This window comes from Otolemur garnettii, unplaced genomic scaffold (assembly GCF_000181295.1).
Source record: "Otolemur garnettii isolate 467f Iridium unplaced genomic scaffold, OtoGar3 scaffold00017, whole genome shotgun sequence".
Lineage (NCBI taxonomy): Eukaryota > Metazoa > Chordata > Mammalia > Primates > Galagidae > Otolemur > Otolemur garnettii.
The window spans coordinates 28,958,493-28,977,331 of NW_003852412.1; the positions used below are offsets into that span (position 1 = coordinate 28,958,493).

The 18,839-nt window shown below is 37.8% G+C and overlaps 2 protein-coding genes across 7 annotated transcripts in view; one reads left to right on the plus strand and one right to left on the minus strand.

Moving 5' to 3' along the window:
- Window positions 1-13,122, minus strand: part of TTC37 (tetratricopeptide repeat domain 37) — a 98,852-nt gene extending 85,730 nt beyond the window's left edge. Inside the window, exons 1-3 of one of the 6 annotated variants that reach the window (XM_023510884.1) lie at window positions 13,073-13,122; window positions 8,978-9,076; window positions 1,414-1,544 (exon numbers count right to left, since the gene is read on the minus strand). The gene's annotated coding sequence lies outside the window, so the exon portion shown is untranslated. Of the gene's footprint in view, window positions 1-1,413; window positions 1,600-8,977; window positions 9,394-13,072 lie in introns of those variants that run through there. The other 5 variants (XM_023510883.1, XM_012802793.2, XM_023510886.1 and 2 more) reach the window with 5 other exon arrangements.
- Window positions 13,123-13,291: 169 nt separating this feature from the next.
- Window positions 13,292-18,839, plus strand: part of ARSK (arylsulfatase family member K) — a 40,968-nt gene continuing 35,420 nt past the window's right edge. The window contains exon 1 of the mRNA XM_003785985.3: window positions 13,292-13,535. Within this exon, the coding sequence (XP_003786033.1) occupies window positions 13,410-13,535 (126 nt within the window). The 5' untranslated portion in view covers window positions 13,292-13,409. The remainder of the gene's footprint in view (window positions 13,536-18,839) is intronic.

The following is an 18,839-nucleotide window of genomic DNA, read 5'->3' on the forward strand; positions in this document are numbered from 1 at the left end:
GCACCCTACTCCCTGAGCTACAGGCGCCAAACCTTAAATTAGCACATTTTAAGATTTCATACTTATCCTGATTTACTAGTGAACAAGTCAAATTCAATCACAATTCAATGTGCCTTAAATTAGCATATTTTAAGATTTCATAACTTATCCAGATTTACTAGTGAACAAGTCAAATTCAATCACAATTCAATGTTAAAAAATTTTGTATTTTCTGCCATCTCCATTTAACTCTAATCTCATCAGGAAGTAAAACAAAGTAAGCAGTTATAGACTCCAGATGTTCAAAGCAGCAAAATGAACTAAAAAGATGGATCATTAGCATAGTATACTGACAGTCCTGTATAGCCAAAGAACAGACTTAGTCCCAGCTATTAGGACGCTGAGGCAGGCAGATCACTTCAGCCCAAGAGTTGGAGGTTGCAATGAACTATGACAATGTCACCGCACTCTAGCCTAGGCAGCAAACAAACAAACAAACAAAAAAGATCCAGGGAGGGGGACTAGCAGGACAAATGTCGTAAAATGGGAATGGTGTGCCTCCTGGGGGAAACAGCAAGTAGGCCAGAATAGCAGCTAAGAGAGAAGAGAAAGGAAATGAGATCAGAAGGGTAATCAGGGGCCAGTCACGCGGGGGCTGGGGGTTCTGGCAAGGTTGGGGGTATTCTGTTCAATGTAGAAGAAGCCATTAGAGGCTTCTAAGTAAGAGGTGACATGATCAGATACAGACTTTGAAAGTGGACTGATTTAGCTCCAGCCTGGGAGATACAGAAATAAAGTATAAGACCACATGGATTTCCCTCTGTCACAAGATTTTTAAACAGGAGAGGTGGGTACCTAGGAAGGGAGGTGGAGCCACAGGCTGGGAAGTCACAGGAGACTTCCAGGATGAGGTGGCAGAAACCAGACTTTAAAGGACGAACAAGATTACCAATTGTGGGACCTTAGGTGATTCGTTGATCTTTCCAACTCTCAGTTCCTGCATCTGCCCACCGGGTATGACAGTAGGATCACAGTAATAATTACACTGTTATTATTATGGCTGGGGAAGCAGTCAGGAATGGTAAAAGATATGGAACCTTTGGAATGGAATGTCAAAATACAATTACGGAACAATTATGACATATCACACACTAATAAAAATAGCTAACACTTCTAAAGGGAAAAAAAAGACTGACATACAAGACCAAAGAAGTAGGTCAAACTAGACATTAAAAAAATAATCCTTTTTACTTAAAAAATTTTGGCATTCAAAATAATACAAAAGTTAAGTGAGATACCATAAAATTAATTTGTTGACAACTAGGACCGGGTTCTCTAAATAGGCAGAACATAACTCTTTTGTCTAGTTACAATAATTATATAATTTAAAGCAACACATTTCATACATTTTTATTTTAGAAACTATTACCTTACCTTAAATTATATGGACATAAATTTATAGGCAAAAACTTCAGAAGGATTTCTTTTGCAGTCCACAAATCCTAATTAGAGCAGGTAACAAATTTCAATGTTGATTTCACATTAAATTTTCTCCAACCAAAACACTTCAGGCCAAAAAAGAAGAGAACATCAACAACAATGATATCTGATCTAGACCAATAAAAAGAGGCACTCTAGAGGAAAAAAAAATTAATAAAAAATGAGACACTCAAGTAAAAAAAATCAAAAGATGTCCAAGTTAAAAAAGAACAAAAATAATTTCAAGATACAACCAAATTTAAAACAAAGAGAAGGCACCACCCATCCTGGGAGAAAGATGACCATCTCTCCTATTACCCAGCATCTAAGTGGGCAAATTACAAATTGGTAGAACCAACCAGCACTAAAATTACACGCAGCTCCCAAGCTACTGACTGTACATAACATAAAATATAACACAGTGTCCATATTCTAAGGAATAATCTAAACATGTCCTAAATCTAAATATGAGAAAGATCTAAGACATATAAGTCATTAGAACCGTGTATTTCAACCTTTTTTATCTCACGGCACACCTGAACCTATAGTTAAAATTCCAAGGCACATTTTAGTTATGTTGACCAAAAAAGAGTAAAAAGAATACACTTACTGTGCTTTGAACTTCTGAAAATAACTTAATTAATGATCTTTAAAAATTTCACAGTATACCTAAGATGCCCTCACTGCACGGCAGAGCAGTAAGTGAGGGTTGAAAATCACTGCATGGAGATCAAATGCTAAACTAAGGATCATGAGTGAAAGTGCAAGAGGAATTCAGAGATGCGGTATGATGTAATGAATAGCTTTTAGGCCAAGAGAGAAGAGAGAAAATCACTCCAGTTAGAGGCAACTGTATTAGCAAAGAGAACACAGCAATGTATGCAGCAAGTGAAAGGAAAATGTAAGAAAAACAGGCTGAATGGAACAGAAGCAATTTATTAAAAAACATAAGAAAATTAGGTTGGGCAGGTAAAAAAATTACCTTGTAGAGTGCATCAAATTATAATTGATCTTGAAAGTCAAACAGACAGGTTTGGACTTAAGTACCACAGCAAATAGGGAAACATCACAACTTCTAAGTAGGTTGCCTTTAAAGACCACTATGAAGAAACAAACTCCATTTTCTCTTGGTAACCAGCACCTAACATTCAATAGCTTTCCATGTCTATACCTCTTCATATGTAATTACAATTCCTCACAGTGCAGCAGAATCCTCCTAAGTACCCAAGCTCCAGGCCGCCCAGCAGGAGGTGAGCAGTTAAGCTACATCTGTATTTACAGCCACTCCCCATCACGTCCATCACTGCCTGAGGCCACCTCTTATCAGATTTCCACACCCACAAATCCAAGGAGAAACAGACTTCCATGAAACCCCTCCCTGTGCCCCAAAGATTGGGGACCACTGTGCTCTCTTCCTATTCCTTCTCATTTGATGCAACATTAGCATGACAGGCCAGCACTGAGGCACTCTTTCTTCACCTACCATGTATTATACATGTGTGGGTACAAACATGTATGCACATGTGTATATATGCATACACATACACACATCTGTGTATTCTGTGTAAGTTTCAGGAAGTTAATTTTTAAAATGACCAACTGTCCCTTTCTAGCCCTGAAAACTACTTTTTTCCTCTTTTTTTCTTTTTGCAGGCAGAAAGAGAGGCTAAATTTCTAAGCAAATCTTTACTGAGGTCTTCCCATCTACTAGGTCTTATTGAAACCCATTTTCTTTCACAGAGTAAAAACCTAGTACCCAAAATTATTCCATGTAACCCCATACTCCTTTATATTGGGCACTTCTCCCAATTCTAAGACTTTCTAACACTTCAAAAAAGATCTAGCTTGCTTGTGTCTTTCTTTTTTAGAGATGAGGTCTCAGCGTGTCACCTAACCTGGAGTACAGTGGCTCACAGCTCACTATAACCTCCAACTCCAGGGATTAAGCAAGCCTCCTGCCTCAGCCTTATAAGTAGCTGGGACTACAAACATGTACCAGCACTCCCAGCTACTTTTTTATTTTTTGTACAGACATGGTTTGACTCAGTTGTCCAGGCTGGTCTCAAACTTCTGGCATAAAGCAATCCTTTCACCTCAGCCTCCCAAAGCGCTGGAATTATAGGTGTGAGGCACTGCAACTGGCTTCAGTATCTTTATTATTCTTTTACAACACCCTATTAATACTTTCCCTTTACACTTCTCCTCCCATTTTTCTCCTCAATCATAAAGAATTTTTAAAAACAGGAATGTTTGTTTTGCACATTTTCACTCAATGTAACTTTTTCTATTACCAACCTGAAAAGATTTTATCCAACATAAATCAAGTTTAAAAAGTATTACTGGGCGGTGCCTGTGGCTCAGTGAGTAGGGTGCGAGCCCCATATACTGAGGGTGACAGGTTCAAACCCAGCCCTGGCCAAACTGCAACAAAAAAATAGCTGGGCATTGTGGTGGGCACCTATAGTCCCAAGCTGCTCAGGAGGCTGAGGCAAGAGCATCACCTAAGCCCAGGAGTTAGAGGTTGCTGTGAGCAGTGTGATGCACTCTGCACTCTACCATGGGCGATAAACTGACACTCTGTTTCTACAGAAAAAAAAAAAAGTATTATCAATTGTACAACTGTATTTAATGAGAGTAAGATAGTGATGTTCAGGCCATAAAGGCAATAATATGGCTCAAAGCCCACAAATACAGGTAAACAAATCAATACATCTGAATATGCCTGGCAATAATAGGAAACTTCTATAACAGATTATAAAGATTCGGAAAAAAGTATTTCAGAAACTCAAAATATATTGATGTCAATGTAAAAAAAAAAAAAAGGATCAAAAAACACTATCAACTAATTTCTATTTTGCATCTAGGACATTAAACTAGAACCTTGTTCTAAGCCACATAAAAGGATGTAAGTATGTACAATTTACATATTTATAATGCAAATACATTGATTTGAAATCTAATGAAATAGACAAAAATTTTTAATATTAAATATGCTTTTAAATATCCATCAGAAATATGGTCAACACAACAACACATCTATAAAGTCAAACAAGAAGCTTACCAAAGAAATTTTAGATTTAAACTTAACTATTCAGCATTCAGATTTAACGGACATCTACAGAACATTTCATCCTAACAAAACTGAATACATATTTTTCTCATCAGCCCACAGAACATACTCCAAAATCAACCACATCTTAGGTCACAAGTCTAACCTCAGCAAATTTAAAAGAATAGAAATTATTCCTTGCATCTTCTCAGACCATCATGGAATAAAAGTTGAACTCAGTAACAACAGGAATCTGCAGACTCAAACAAAAACACAGCAGCTAAATAACCTTATGCTGAATGATAGGTGGGGTCAGAGACAAGATCAAGAAGTAAATTACCAAACTTTTGGAACAAAATGATAATGAAGATACGAGTTACCAGAACCTCTGGGATACTGTAAAGGCAGTCCTAAGAGGGAAATTTAGAGCACTGCAAGCCTTCCCCAAAAGAATGGAAAGAAAAGAAGTCAACAACTTACTGGGACATCTCAAGCAACTGGAAAAGGAAGAACATTCCAACCCCAAACCCAGCAGAAGAAAAGAAATAACCAAAATTAGAGTAGAATTAAATGAAATTGAAAATAAAAGGATTATACAACAGATCAATAAATCAAAAAGTTGGTTTTTTGAAAGGTTAATAAAACACAAACTTTTGGCCAACCTAACAAAAAAAGAGTAAAATCTCTAATTTCATCAATCAGAAATGGTAAAGACAAAATAACAACAGACCCCTCAAACAATCCTTAATGGATATTACAAGAAACTTTATTCTCAGAAATATGAAAATCTGAAGGAAATCAACCAATACTTGGAAGCATGGCACCTTCCAAGATTTAGCCAAAATCAAGTGGAAATGTTGAATAGGCCTATATCAAGTTCTGAAATAGAATCAACTATACAAAATCTCCCTACAAAGAAAAGCCCGGGACCAGATGGCTTCATGTCAGAATTCTACCAAACCTTTAAAGAGGAACTAGTACCTATATTACTCAACCTTTTCCATTATATTGGAAAAGATGGAATACTACCCAACACATTCTATGAAGCAAACATCACCTTGATCCCCAAACCAGGAAAAGACCCAACAAGAAAAGAAAATTATAGACCAATATCTCTAACGAATATTGATGCAAAAATATTCAACAAGATCCTAACAAACAGAATCCAGCAACACATCAAACAAATTATACACCATGACCAAGTGGGTTTTATCCCAGGATCTCAAGGATGGCTCAACATATGTAAATCTATAAATGTAATTCATCACACAAACAAATTAAAAAACAAAGACCATGCGACTCTCTCAATTGATGCAGAAAAAGCTTTTGATGATATCCATCTTCCTTTCATGATCAGAACACTTAAGAAAATTGGCATAGAAAGGAATTTCGCAAATTGATAGAGGCCATCTACAGCAAACCCCCAGCCAATACTGTATTGAATGGAGTTAAACTGAAATTGTTTCCAGTCAGCTCAGGAACCAGGCAAGATTGACTATTGTCTCCATTGTTCTTTAACATTGTAATGGAAGTTTTAGCCATTGCAATTAGGAAAGAAAAGGCAATCAAGGGCATCCATATAGGATCAAAAGAGATTCAACTTTCTCTTCACAGATGATATGCTTGTATACCTGGAAAACACCAAGGATTCTACTACAAAACTCTTAACAGTGTTCAAGGAATACAGCAGCCTCTCAGGTTACAAAATCAACACTCATAAATTGGTAGCCTTTATATATACCAAAATAGTCAAGCTGAAAAAACAGTCAAGGACTCTATTCCATTCACAGTAGCGACAAAAAAAGGTGAAATATTTACCTAACAAAGGACGTGAGAGATCTCTATAAAGAGAACTATGAAACTCTAAGAAAAGAAATAGCTTAAGATGTTAACAAATGGAAAAACATACCATGCTCGTGGCTGGGAAGAATTAACATTGTTAAAATGTCCATACCACCCAAGCAATATATAATTTTAATGCAATCCCTATTAAAGTTCCATTGTCATACTTTAAAGATTTTGAAAAAATAATACTTTGTTTTATATGGAATCAGAAAAAACCTCGAATAGCCAAGACATTACTCAGAAATAAAAATAAAGCAGGAGGAATCACACTACCAAACATCAGACTATACTATAAATCCACAGTGATCAAAACAGCATGGTATTGGCACAAAAACAGAAAGGTAGATGTATGGAACAGAATAGAGAACCAAGAGATGAACCCAGCTACTTACCGTTATATATGATCTTTGACAAGCCAATTAAAAACATTGAGTGGGGAAAAGATTCCCTATTTAGCAAATGGTGCTGAGTGAACTGGCTGGCAATCTGCATAAGATTGAAACTGGATCCACACCTTTCACCACTATCTAAGATAGACTCTCACTGGATTAAAGATTTAAACTTAAGATATGAAACTATAAAAATATTAGAAGAAAGTGTAGGGAAAACACTTGAAGAAATCGGCCTGGGTAAAAATTTTATGAGGAGGACCCCCTGGGCAACGGAAGCAACATCAAAAATACACTACTGGGACCTTATCATATAAAAAAGCTTCTGCACAGCCAAGAACACAGTAAGTAAAGCAAGCAGACAGCCCTCAGAATGGGAGAAGATATTTGCTGGTTACATCTCCCCCAAAGGTTTAATCACCAGAATCCACAGAGAAGTCAAACATATTAGCAAGAAGAGAACAAGTGATCCCATCTCAGGGTGGGCAAGGGACTTCAAGAGAAACTTCTCTGAAGAAGACAGGCGCATGGCCTATGATATATGAAAAAATGCTCACCATCCTTAATCATCAGAGAAATGCAAATCAAAGCTACTTTGAGATATCATCTAACACCAGTAAGATTAGCCCATATCACAAAATCACAGATGCTGGCATGGTTGTGGAGAAAAGGGAACACTTCCAAACTGCTGGTGGGATTGCAAACTAATACACTCCTTTTGGAAAGACATCTGGAAAACACTTAGAGAACTAAAAATAGACCTGCCATTTGATCTTATAATTCCTCTACTAGGTATATATCCAGAAGACCAAAAATCATACTACAATAAAGATATTTGTACCAGAATGTTCACTGTAGCCCAATTCATAATTGCTAGGTCATGGAAGAAGCCCAAGTGCCCACTGACCCACGAATGGATCAATAAATTAAGGTATATGTATACCATGGAATACTATGCAGCCATAAAGAAAGATGGAGACTTTACCTCCTTCATGTTTATATGTATGGAGCTGGAAAATATTCTTCTTAGCAAAGAATCTCAAGAACAGAAGAAAAAGTATCCAATGTATTCAGCCCTACTATGAAACCAATTTATAGCTTTCATAGGAAAGCTATTACCCAATTTTAGTCCAAGAATATGGGGAAAGGGAGAGGGAGGGGAGGGGAGGGGAGGGGAAGGGAGGGGGGAGGATGGGTGGAGGGAGGGTGACTGGTAGAATCACACCTATGGTTCATCCTATAAGGGTACATGTGAATCTTTCTAAATGTAGAATATGGATGCTTTAACACAATAACTGGGAGAATGACATGAAGGCTATGTTAACCAGTTTGATGAAAGTATTTCAAAGTGTATACAGGACACTGTAGCCCATGACAGTATTAATGTACACAGCTATGATTTAATAAAAATAAAAAAAAAACAAGGTTAATAAACATTGCACTGTATTGAAAAAAAAAAAAGGTCAGTAATCCAAAGAATGTTCAGGAGAGTAAAATAAGTTAAAAAAGAAAAATATAAAAGTAAAAACCTGACAACCAGACTCTATTCATTTCAGTGATTTTTTTTTTTTTTTAAGGATTCAAGAAGCTAAGCAGGGCAGCCTCTAGCAGCTGCAAATGACAAGAAGTCAGTGGTAGGACCTCCAGGAGCCGGCCCACCAACACTTTGGTTTTAGCCCCCTTCAGACCTAATTCAAATTTCCAACCTCCAGGCCAATAAGGAAACAAATCTGTATTGTTTTAAGCCATTGCATTTGGGGTAACTTTTTATAGCAGGAATAGGAAACTAATGCACCATCTCAGGTCTCAGCCGAAGTCTTTTTACTATGAAGCCTTTTTACAGTGAAGCCTTCACTGAAATGGATCCTGCCTACACTCTCTCTCACAGAACCTGTTCTTTCCATTTATAGCCCATTCTCACGATTTGTACCTGCTGTATATCTCTGTGTTTTTGTTGTTAATCAGCCACATATACCGTGGACTTTAAGGAGGGTAGAGGTCATGACCACTCACTGACTTCTTTATTTAGCTCCCATCTGGTAATACGTGATTGTCCTTCCCACCGAATCTAATTTTAAGTTATTACTTAGTCGCTTCACCTCTGTTCCTACTTTTGTATTTTTACCCTGAATTCTGTCAGCCCCTTCACTCTGTGATATATACCCACCAAGAATGAGCTTAGGAAATCAAATAGATCCCAGGGCCCATTAGAATTTGGACACTTTACAGCACTTACCCGATACACAGATGAAATGGCTAAACACAATGTATGCTAATTCTCTTCTCCCTGTCTACTGTTATTCTCTCAAGCAACTTCACTACTTTCTTGCCGTTCCTAAAATGAACAGTGTGAGAACCCGATGATTATTATAAATTTTCTCTGCACATTCAAATCTCCAACCCCCTCCACAACCTCCTTCTTCATGCTCTCAAGAAATAACCTTCTTTCCTATACTGATGGTCCCAAAGTTATGAATGGTGCTATTTATGTTTTTTTTTTCACTTTACTATGGGCTTATGGGGGTATTAAATGCATTTTTTACTTACAATATTCTCCACTTAAAATAGGTTTACAGGATATAACCCAATTTTAGGTTAAGAAGCATCTGTATTCCTCAAAAGGCAGGTATCAACATGAACCTCCTCTTCACCTTAGTTACTACACTACGTGAATACTAGAGTAAAGTCCACAATTTGCTGAGCTACTCAACTGGAACTTTTTTAAAAATAATTCTATGTAGGTATGTTCTGTCCCCTAATTCAACAAATCCCTAAACAGGGCTCTTTTATCTTTGCAGATCCTTACACACCCAACCTTACTGAGCAATATATACTCAACAAATGACTAATAATCATCCAGCTTCCAAAGCTTTCCACCAAAAGGAATGCCAATGTTTCCATATTAACACACATTACTTTTTTTCATCATCCCACAAGAGTTAGTAGGGGTGTTTTTTTTTTTTTTTTCTGTTTTTAAATTTTTTTGTAGACAATGAATCTTGTTATGTTGCCCAGGCTGGTCTCAACCTCCTGGCCCCAAGTGATCCTCCCACCTCAGCCTCCCAAAGTGCTGGGATCATAGGTGTGAGCCACTATGCCTGGTCCCTTATAGTTTTCTATCTGTACATCTTTGTTTCTCTCATTTAGCCTCCCCACTCTCACTTCTTCCTGTTTATATGCTATACATTATTTAAGACCGAGTTCAAGTGTCAAACAGCTTTCTCAGACCACTCTCAACCAGTCTTAATTTGTAACATTCATTATCTATACTACCATTTCCAAAAATGCATTCCAAGGAGCATTAGTATGTGTAGAGGTGTTAATGAGTGATCTAGCAGTACATTTATGAATACTACACACTGTATCTTACTCTTTCAAAATCACAATGTATATTATCATTTTAAAGCCTCAGAGAAGTCCTATAGTAAGGACCCCAAAATAATTCAACCTAGCAATTCTGAAATTTCTGTGATCAAGGAACATTCATTTCAGTGAAAACAAATTAACATTTCGAAGCACACCATTCTCTCAAGAACAATTTGAGATATTTTGGTTTTTGTTTATCCAAAAATTAATTATACTTTTTGATACCTTTTACACTGTTATTGAACTTATAGGTTTTATGTATGTCTGTGTGTCTCCCAAAACTAGACTAAGAATTCCTTGGGAGCAGAGATTATTTCTAGTTCTTTCTTCCCTACAGTAGCTAGTAAAATGCAGACATGAAGATAATACTGAATTTATTCCACACAGTCACAAACTACACACATAAATCTCCTTTTCCTAAGGTACATTATAATGCTTAGTATTTTGAAAATTAAAAGAACTACAGAGAATCAAAACCTAGATCAGGACTTCAATTAAAGATCTTTCTGAATAACAGAGTATTTCATTAAAGCAAGCAATCCCTAACTCAGACATCCTGAGCTGATGACTTAGACAGACAGGTGTGTAATGGAGCCTGTCACGGGCTGAATTATGTACTCCCAAAGTTCCTCTGTTAAAGCCCCAACCCAGCACCTCAGAATCTGATAGTAATTGGCAATAGGACCTTTATAAAAGTAAAAAAAGTTAAAGGAGGTCATATGGGTGGGCCCTAATCCAATCTTTTATCCTTAAAATAAGGAACCTGGACACACCAAGGATGCATGTGCGCAGAGGGACCATGTGAGGTCGCAGTGAAAAGGTGCCCACCTGACAGGCTAGAGGAGAGGTCTCAGAAGACAAACCTGTCAAAACTTTCATCTTGGATTTCTTGCCTCTGGAATTATCAGAAAATAAATTCCTGTCATTCAAGCCACCCAGGCTGTGGCATTTTGTCATGACAGCCCATGCAAACTAATACGAATCTCTGTCCTCACTGCAGCGCACACATGGGCACATGTGCATGCACAATACCACCTTTTCTGACAGCATAATTACTCATTAGCAAAAATGATGTATGTTCAGAAAAGGAGTGGTCAAAACAACGAAAAAACTGAAATGACATGAGAACTAGCTGAAGAAATTAGGGAGGAAGACTATTTTCAACTGCTCCTAGATCCTCAGCCTGCTGCTTGGTTAACAATTCTGCTTCACCAATAGATTAAGCTCAGTAGATAGTCGTAAAATTTGGTAATTAACTGGGGAGATCCAAATAAGAATGAAGACAAATGGAGTAAGGAATGATTAAAAGTAAAATAAGATTGACTTACACTTAAAATAACTTTTAATAATTAAACTTTTTGTTTCCCACCACTGGAAATAAAACAGCGCAGGCTGGACAATGCATTCAGCAAGAAAGCTGTAAGAAAAACCAAATGTCCAATGGAAAGTAGGGCTAGAGCCTCTTAGATTCTTCCCAGTGTCTCAGGGGCTCTAAATATGTCCTGCTCCAACCCACTGCAGCCCACTGACAGTTCCAAAGGGAGAAAGAAGAGAAAGATGTGCTCCTATCATCAAAATACATGTCCTGTGGAAACAATACCTCAGAGAATAAATAAAGTTCACAAAGTCAATACCATGCCATAAAGTTAAACACGATTTTATACGAATCCACATCAGTCAAGATTTTTTCCTATGGTAAAGTATGTTTTACATTCTTTAATACATAATACATAAATTAACTGGAAGCAAATTTTGAAAACATCTTGTTCATCAGGAAGTCTGCCTTTCATGCTGTATTATTTCACGTATGTTAGGTTTGGTTCCCTGGAGCGTGAGCTCCCTGTGAGCAGAGACTACTATTAACATTTTCGCATGCTCCCGCAGAGCCTCAGCATGTGGCTTGGTTAACGATTCTGCTTCACCAATTGATTAAGCTCAGTAGATTGTCGTGAAACTTGGTAATTAACTGGAGACAGAATATTCAGTGAGTTAGGGCCAGAGTGGCGAAGCTCCAGTCCTGCTCAGACTGGTTCCCTGTGTAATCTCAGGCCAGTCTTTTAACCTCTCCAAGGCTGTTTTCCTGTTCCATGCAAAATGGTTAAAGAGACGATTATGAAAAATATTCTCTGTAAAAGTACCTGGCACACAATAGGTGTTCAGTAAGTACTTAGTATAATGCTCAGCACATAGTAAGTACCATATGAGTATTAAATAAGATCTGTCCTTTTCTACTGTTATTTCATGCAAAAACCACTGCCAGATGTTTATACTAAGGGTTGATTTCTGTTAAATAAGTCGTACAAATCCTCTTTTTCCCGTCAAAATATTAAAACGACAAATGTGAGAAGCAAATTATAAACCTGAAACTGTGACTATGAAATCAGGAATTTTGTTCTGGGGCAGAAATCTGCTTCTTCTAGAATTCTCTAAAGGAATTCAACTGTCAGAAGGGACTGGTGATTATTCTGCAGCAAAACAATGGTATTCTGAACCTATGTCAATTAACGGACCGCATCACGCAGCCCAGCAATTCTTTCTCTCACGGCCTGTTCTCTCCTATGCACTCTGACCATGAGGAATATCTAAGGTTTTCCCCGAAACTTCTTACTAGGGCCTGGTCCTCACGCCGTGGGAGCACAGTAAATCCTCACTGCACCGGCTAAGAAAGATAAAAAGATAAGGCGGGCTAGAAATGTCCCTGGAGAAGGTATTCGAAAGGCTCCGCGGTCTCCGCAGCGCACCTGCAGCGGGCCACACAGAGGCCCCACAAGGAACCGCCCATCCAACTTCAGTGACAGACCCACCGCCACCTCACCAACACCCCGTTCACTCTCTAGCTGAACAGTCCGCCACTCTTGACCGTCCCGAAACGAACAGCCCAGGCCCCAGTCCTTTTCTCTGTGAGTACTATTTCAACTGCCTGTACACTCCAACTTCTGCAAATGCGACCGAGACCCGAACCCACCTGGAAATGACTGATCCGGCTCTTCTACAAACGCCAAATCTGGAGAGCGCAGGCGCACTGCTCCGGTCTCGCTCACGTGACTGGAAGGGGCTGGGTTTTACTGCGCTCGGTGTTTGATTAAAAGGTCTTCAGCGTGAGTAAGCTGGGCTTCCCTCCTCCTCTGCGCATGTGCGTGCTCTGAGCCTGATGGGAGTTGTATTTTTGCGTGAGAAGCCCGGAGTCACTAGATGTAAACCAAACTGCAAGTTCTGGAAATTGTTAGCTGTCTTCGCCCTCGCGTCCCCTGCCAGAAGCGGGAGGCTGGCCCAGCGGCCGGCTGTCAGAACCGCTGTTCGTGATGCTCCTGCTGTGGGTGTCACTGGTCGCAGCCTCGGCGCTGGCGGCAGCGGCCCCGGTGACTGGGGGACAGCGACGGCGAGCAGCCAAAGCGCCCAACGTGGTGCTAGTGGTGAGCGACTCCTTCGTAAGTACCAGGGTGCCGCGGGCAGGGCAGGGACGCCGGCGCCGGACCCACAGCCGCTCCACAGCCCCCGGTGCCGACTGTCTTGGGGAGCAGAATCTGAGACACTTTTCTACGCGGTTTGCCCTGAGGCAGAGTAAGAAATGCATTTTGTTGTGAGGCCCCGTATGCACACAGGTGCACCACATACGTATGCATGTGTATAAAACAATACTTTAGTAAGTGAAACGCGCTCTGATAAACTCTTTGTTTTTAAAAATATTGGCCTTGATTCATTAAATTATTTTACCGCCACTAATGAACTTCCGATTCCACACCCGGGTTTGATTCAGTTGTGGGGTAAACTAACATTCTGCATCTCCGTAAAAGCGTTGGAAGTCATTTCTTAGTTCATCTATGAATCTACCATGCTGGGCAAGGCAGCTCACTTTAGCAGAGGCTGTTAATCCCCAAAAGGGAATCCCAGAAACTTCCAAAGATGACTGACATATTTAGGTTTGTTTCTTTCTTTTTTTTTTTTTTAGTATAGTGTGAATGCATAGATGTTTATATTTTTGTACTTCAATTCTTTGCATTCACTATACTTAGAGTTCAAACTGCCCCTCTTAGGCCAATGGAAGCCTTTTCAGGTTGCTTCTGAGTCCTTTTGACCCAGATATAGATTTGACGGATTGCTTTTGACACAGTTTAAGTCCACCTTACATATTCCTATTTTATCTTGCATTTAGAGATAACAGTCTGGGAGTTTTCTTTGCTTCTAGACCTTTCCAGTGGACAGATCTAGAAAGTACATATATTTGAAAAAGAGAAAAATAAAGTGTGAGATTATACTGATAGTTTCAATTGAAATATAAGATGATGAGGTTATTAATTCTTCAATATTTATACTTATACCTCTTTTTCCATTGTATCACAAGTATTTTGGTCCCTAAATGTATGAATATAATTATTTATTTGCTTTATCCAAATGTATGAATGTACTTGAAAATAATATAGTGATATTACTACAAATAATGTAAGCTCGGAATGCAGCTTTCAGTTTCTTTGCAGTTTTTGTTTTAGATACATTCATCTATACAGTCAAAATACTGTTCTTTAACTTGAAGTAATTTTTCTCTCTATAGGATACAGTTAAATTCTTGGCAGTATGATTTATCATTTCCAAAACTCTGCAAACTAAGATAGGGCAGTTGAACCAATATTAAGGCAATAAGAAAATACCACATTGGTTTTTCTTTCAAGATGGCACCATGAGAAGCTTAACAAACTACTCCCCCCCAAAACAAGCAAAACTATTTTTTAAAAAACTATAAATTAAAACTATTTTTAAAAACTATTAAATAATATTTAAAACATTTAAAGTGTCTGGGAATAGTCCTAAGGGCATACACCAAATGAAGAAACATTGATTTCAACAAAATTTTCTAAAACTCTGAAAAGCCAGAGTCTGTGGCAGTGAACCATCACTCAGCTTGACAGAAGCCTCACTCATCGGAGGTGTGGCTAAGAAGACAGGGCTCCCTCTTCCATCAGTTACCAATCACAAGTTATGGCATCTTACCCAGAACAAACAGGCTGCTATCATTTCTTATCTCCTCCAGATCCAAGTTGAAGAAGTTAAATTCCTTTTTAATACAGCCGAAAAGTTAAGGGCTTTCTTTCTTCATTAAGCCCCAATTTATAGGACAGAGGCTTTATTCCAGGTGCAGAAGGACAAAACTCACATCATCTCAACAGAGAACAGAAAAAGGATTTAACAAAATTCAACAATTCTTAAAATAAAAGTACACAATAGGTGGAAACTTCCTCAACCTTAGAAAAGGACTGCTACAAAAAATTCAAAGTTATACTCAATAATAAAACCTAAATGTTTTCTGCTTAAGAACAAGACAAGGATTGTGTTCTCACCACTTCTATTCAGCATTGTACTGGAGGTTCTAGCCAAGGAATTAAACAAGAATGAAAATAAAAGGATTTATATTTGAAAGAAATAAGTAAAAGTATCTGTACTATAATCTTATGTATAGTATCCTAGGGAGTCTACTACAAAACTATTGAACTGGTAAGTTAGTAATGGTGTAGGATACAAGATAAATATACAAAAATCAGTTTTATTTCTATACACTTAATTTGTGAGGAAACTTAAAATTAAGAAAATAGTTCCATTTAAAGTAGCATCAGAAAGAGTAAAATATTTGGCAGTAAATTTAACCAAAGAAGCACAATACTTATACGCTGAAAACTTTAAAACATAGTTGGAAGAAATTAAAGAACACTTAAATAAATAGAAATATATCCTGTGTTCATGGATCAAAAGATTTACTATTGTTAATATTGCAGTCCTCACCAAATTGATCTACACATTTAATGCAATGCCTGTCACAATTCTTATGATGTTTTTTGGTTTTAGGATAGGGGAAACCCATCCTAAAATTCATATTGTAGGACAAAGGACCCAGAATAGGGGATTAGAGACTGATGGTTAGAGAGTGCAGGGTTTCTTTTTGGTATTGAAAGAACGTTCAAAAATAAATTATAGTGATGATTGCACAGCTTCCTAAATATGCTTAAAACTGAATTGTGCACTTTAGGTGGGTGAGTTGTGTGGTATATGAATTATATATTAATGAAACCCTTTTTTTTTTACAGTTATTCCTAATGTTTGTGTGCAATAACCTGATTATGTGTGGGTTTATTTACAACTTCTGTTTTGTTTTTTATTATTATTTTATATTGTTTGGGATTCATTGAGAGTACAAAGAATTAGATTACACCAATTGCGTTTGTTATATAAAGTCCCTCTAATAATTATGTCCTACCCCAAGAGGTGTGCCATACACCATGACCCCCCCTCCTCTCTCACCACTTGCTCATTCCCCTACCCCCACCCCTTGTATTAGCTCATCTGCTGCCTTCATATTAGAATTGAGTACATTGGATTCTTGCTTCTCCATTTTTGTGATGCTTTACTAAGAAGAATGTGTTCCAACTCCATCCAGGTAAATACAAACGATGTGAAGTCTCCATATTTTTAGTGGCTGAATAGTATTCCATGGTATACATGTACCACAGCTTGTTAATCCATTCCTGGTTGGTTGGGCATTTAGGTTGTTTCCACATTTGGGGAATTATAAATTGAACTGCGATAAACAGTCTAGTGAAAATATCCTTATGAGAAAAGGGTTTTTTTCTTCTGGGTAGATGCCTAATAAATGGGAAATGAGAGGTCTACTTTGAGTTCTTTGAGGATTCTACATACTCCCTTCCAAAAAGTTTGTATTAGTTTGCAGTTCCACCAACAATGTAAAAGCGTTCCCTTCCCTTCACATCCACACCAGCATCTGCAGCTTTGAAACTTTGTGATGTGGGCCATTCTCACAGAGGTTAGGTGTTATCTCAGGATGGTTTTGATTTGTATTTCTCTGATGATTAGGGACAATGAGCATTTTCTCATATGTTTATTAGCCATCCATCTGTCTTCTTTAGAGAAGGTTCTATTCATCTCTCTTGCCCAGTGGTGTATGGGATTGTTTACTCTTTTTTGTTGATTAATTTGAGTTCTCTATAGATCCTGGTTATCAAGCTTTTCTCCAATTCATGATCTGCAAACATCTTTTCCCATTCTGAAGTTTGTCTATTTACTTTGGTTGTTGTTTCTTTTTTTTTTTTTAATCTCAGAAATATCCTTTTACTTCATTTTTTATTCTATCATTTTTATTCTAATTATGAAATATATTTTAGCATTTCTCTTTCCTCACTACAATTATCAGTGTCATAATTCACTATAAACTTCTTTTTTTTTTAATTGAATGGTAACTGTGTACATTGATGCACTTTGGGGGTACAGTGTGGTGTTTTCACACACAATCCAAGACACTTCCATCAAACTGGTTAACATAGCCTTCATGTAACTTTCTTAGTTATTATGTCAAAACATTTATATTCTACTCATAGATGGTTGTTGTTTCTTTAGCTGTACAGAAGCTTTTCCATATAATTAAGTCCCATTGGTTTATTTTTTGTTGTTGTTGCAATTACCATGGGCGTCTTCTTCATAAAGTATTTCCCCAGGCCCATACCTTCAAATGTTTTCCCCACTTTCCTCTAGGATATTTATTGTTTCATGTCTTATATTTAAACTTAATCTTGAATTAATTTTTGTAAGTGGTGAGAGGTGTGGGTCCAGTTTCAGTCTTTTACATGTGGTTATCCAGTTCTCCCAACATCATTGATTGAATAGGGATGCTTTTCTCCAGTGTATATATTCTTGTAGGTTTATCAAATATCAGGTGACTGTAGATGTTAGTTTCGTCTTACAGTTTTCTATTCACTTCCAAATATCAGTATCTCTATTTTTGTGCTAATACCATACTGTTTTGATCACTGTGGCCTTGTAGTATAGCTGAAAGTCTGGTAGGATGTGCCCCTGGCTTTGTTTTTATTACTAAGAGTTGCCTTTGCTATACAGGGTTTCTTCTGGTTCCATACAAAACAAAGAATTATTTCTTCTAAATCTTGAAAGTATGATAATGGTATTTTAATTGGGATTGCATTGAATTTGTAGATTGCTTTGGGTATTATATACATTTTCACAACATTGATTCTTCCCAGCCGTGAGCATGGTATGTACTTCCATTTGTTAATATCCTCTGCTATTTCTTTTCTTAGGGTTTCTTCATTTTCTGTGTAGAGGTCCTTCACCTCTTCTTTTATATATATTCCTAGGTATTTCATTTTATTTGAAGCTACTGTGAAGGGAATTGTGTCCTTGATTAACTTCTCATCTTGGTTGTTAGTGACATATACAAAGGCTACTGATTTGTGGTCATTAATTTTTATATCCTGAGACATTACTGTATTTTTTGATCACTTCCAGAAGTCATGTGGTTGAGTCTTTGGGTCCTCTAAATATAAGATCATGCCATCAGCAAAGACCGAGAGTTTGACCTCCTCTGCACCCATTTGGGTGCCCTTTATTTCCTTCTCTTTACTTCCTTCTTTATTCTCCTTCTCTCTGTATTGGCTAGAATTCCAGCACTATGTTGAATAGTAGTGGTGATAGAGGACAACCTTCACTGGTTCCAGTTCTGAGTGGAAAAACTTTCAGCTTTACTTCATTCAGTATAATATTAGCTATTGGTTTGTCATAGATGGCTTCAATCTGATTAAGAAATGTGCCACCTGGCTCGGCACCTGTGGCTCAAACGGCTAAGGCGCCAGCCACATACATCTAAAGTGGCGGGTTCGAATCCCCAGCCCGGGCCCACCAAACAACAATGATGGCTGCAACCAAAAAATGGCCAGGCG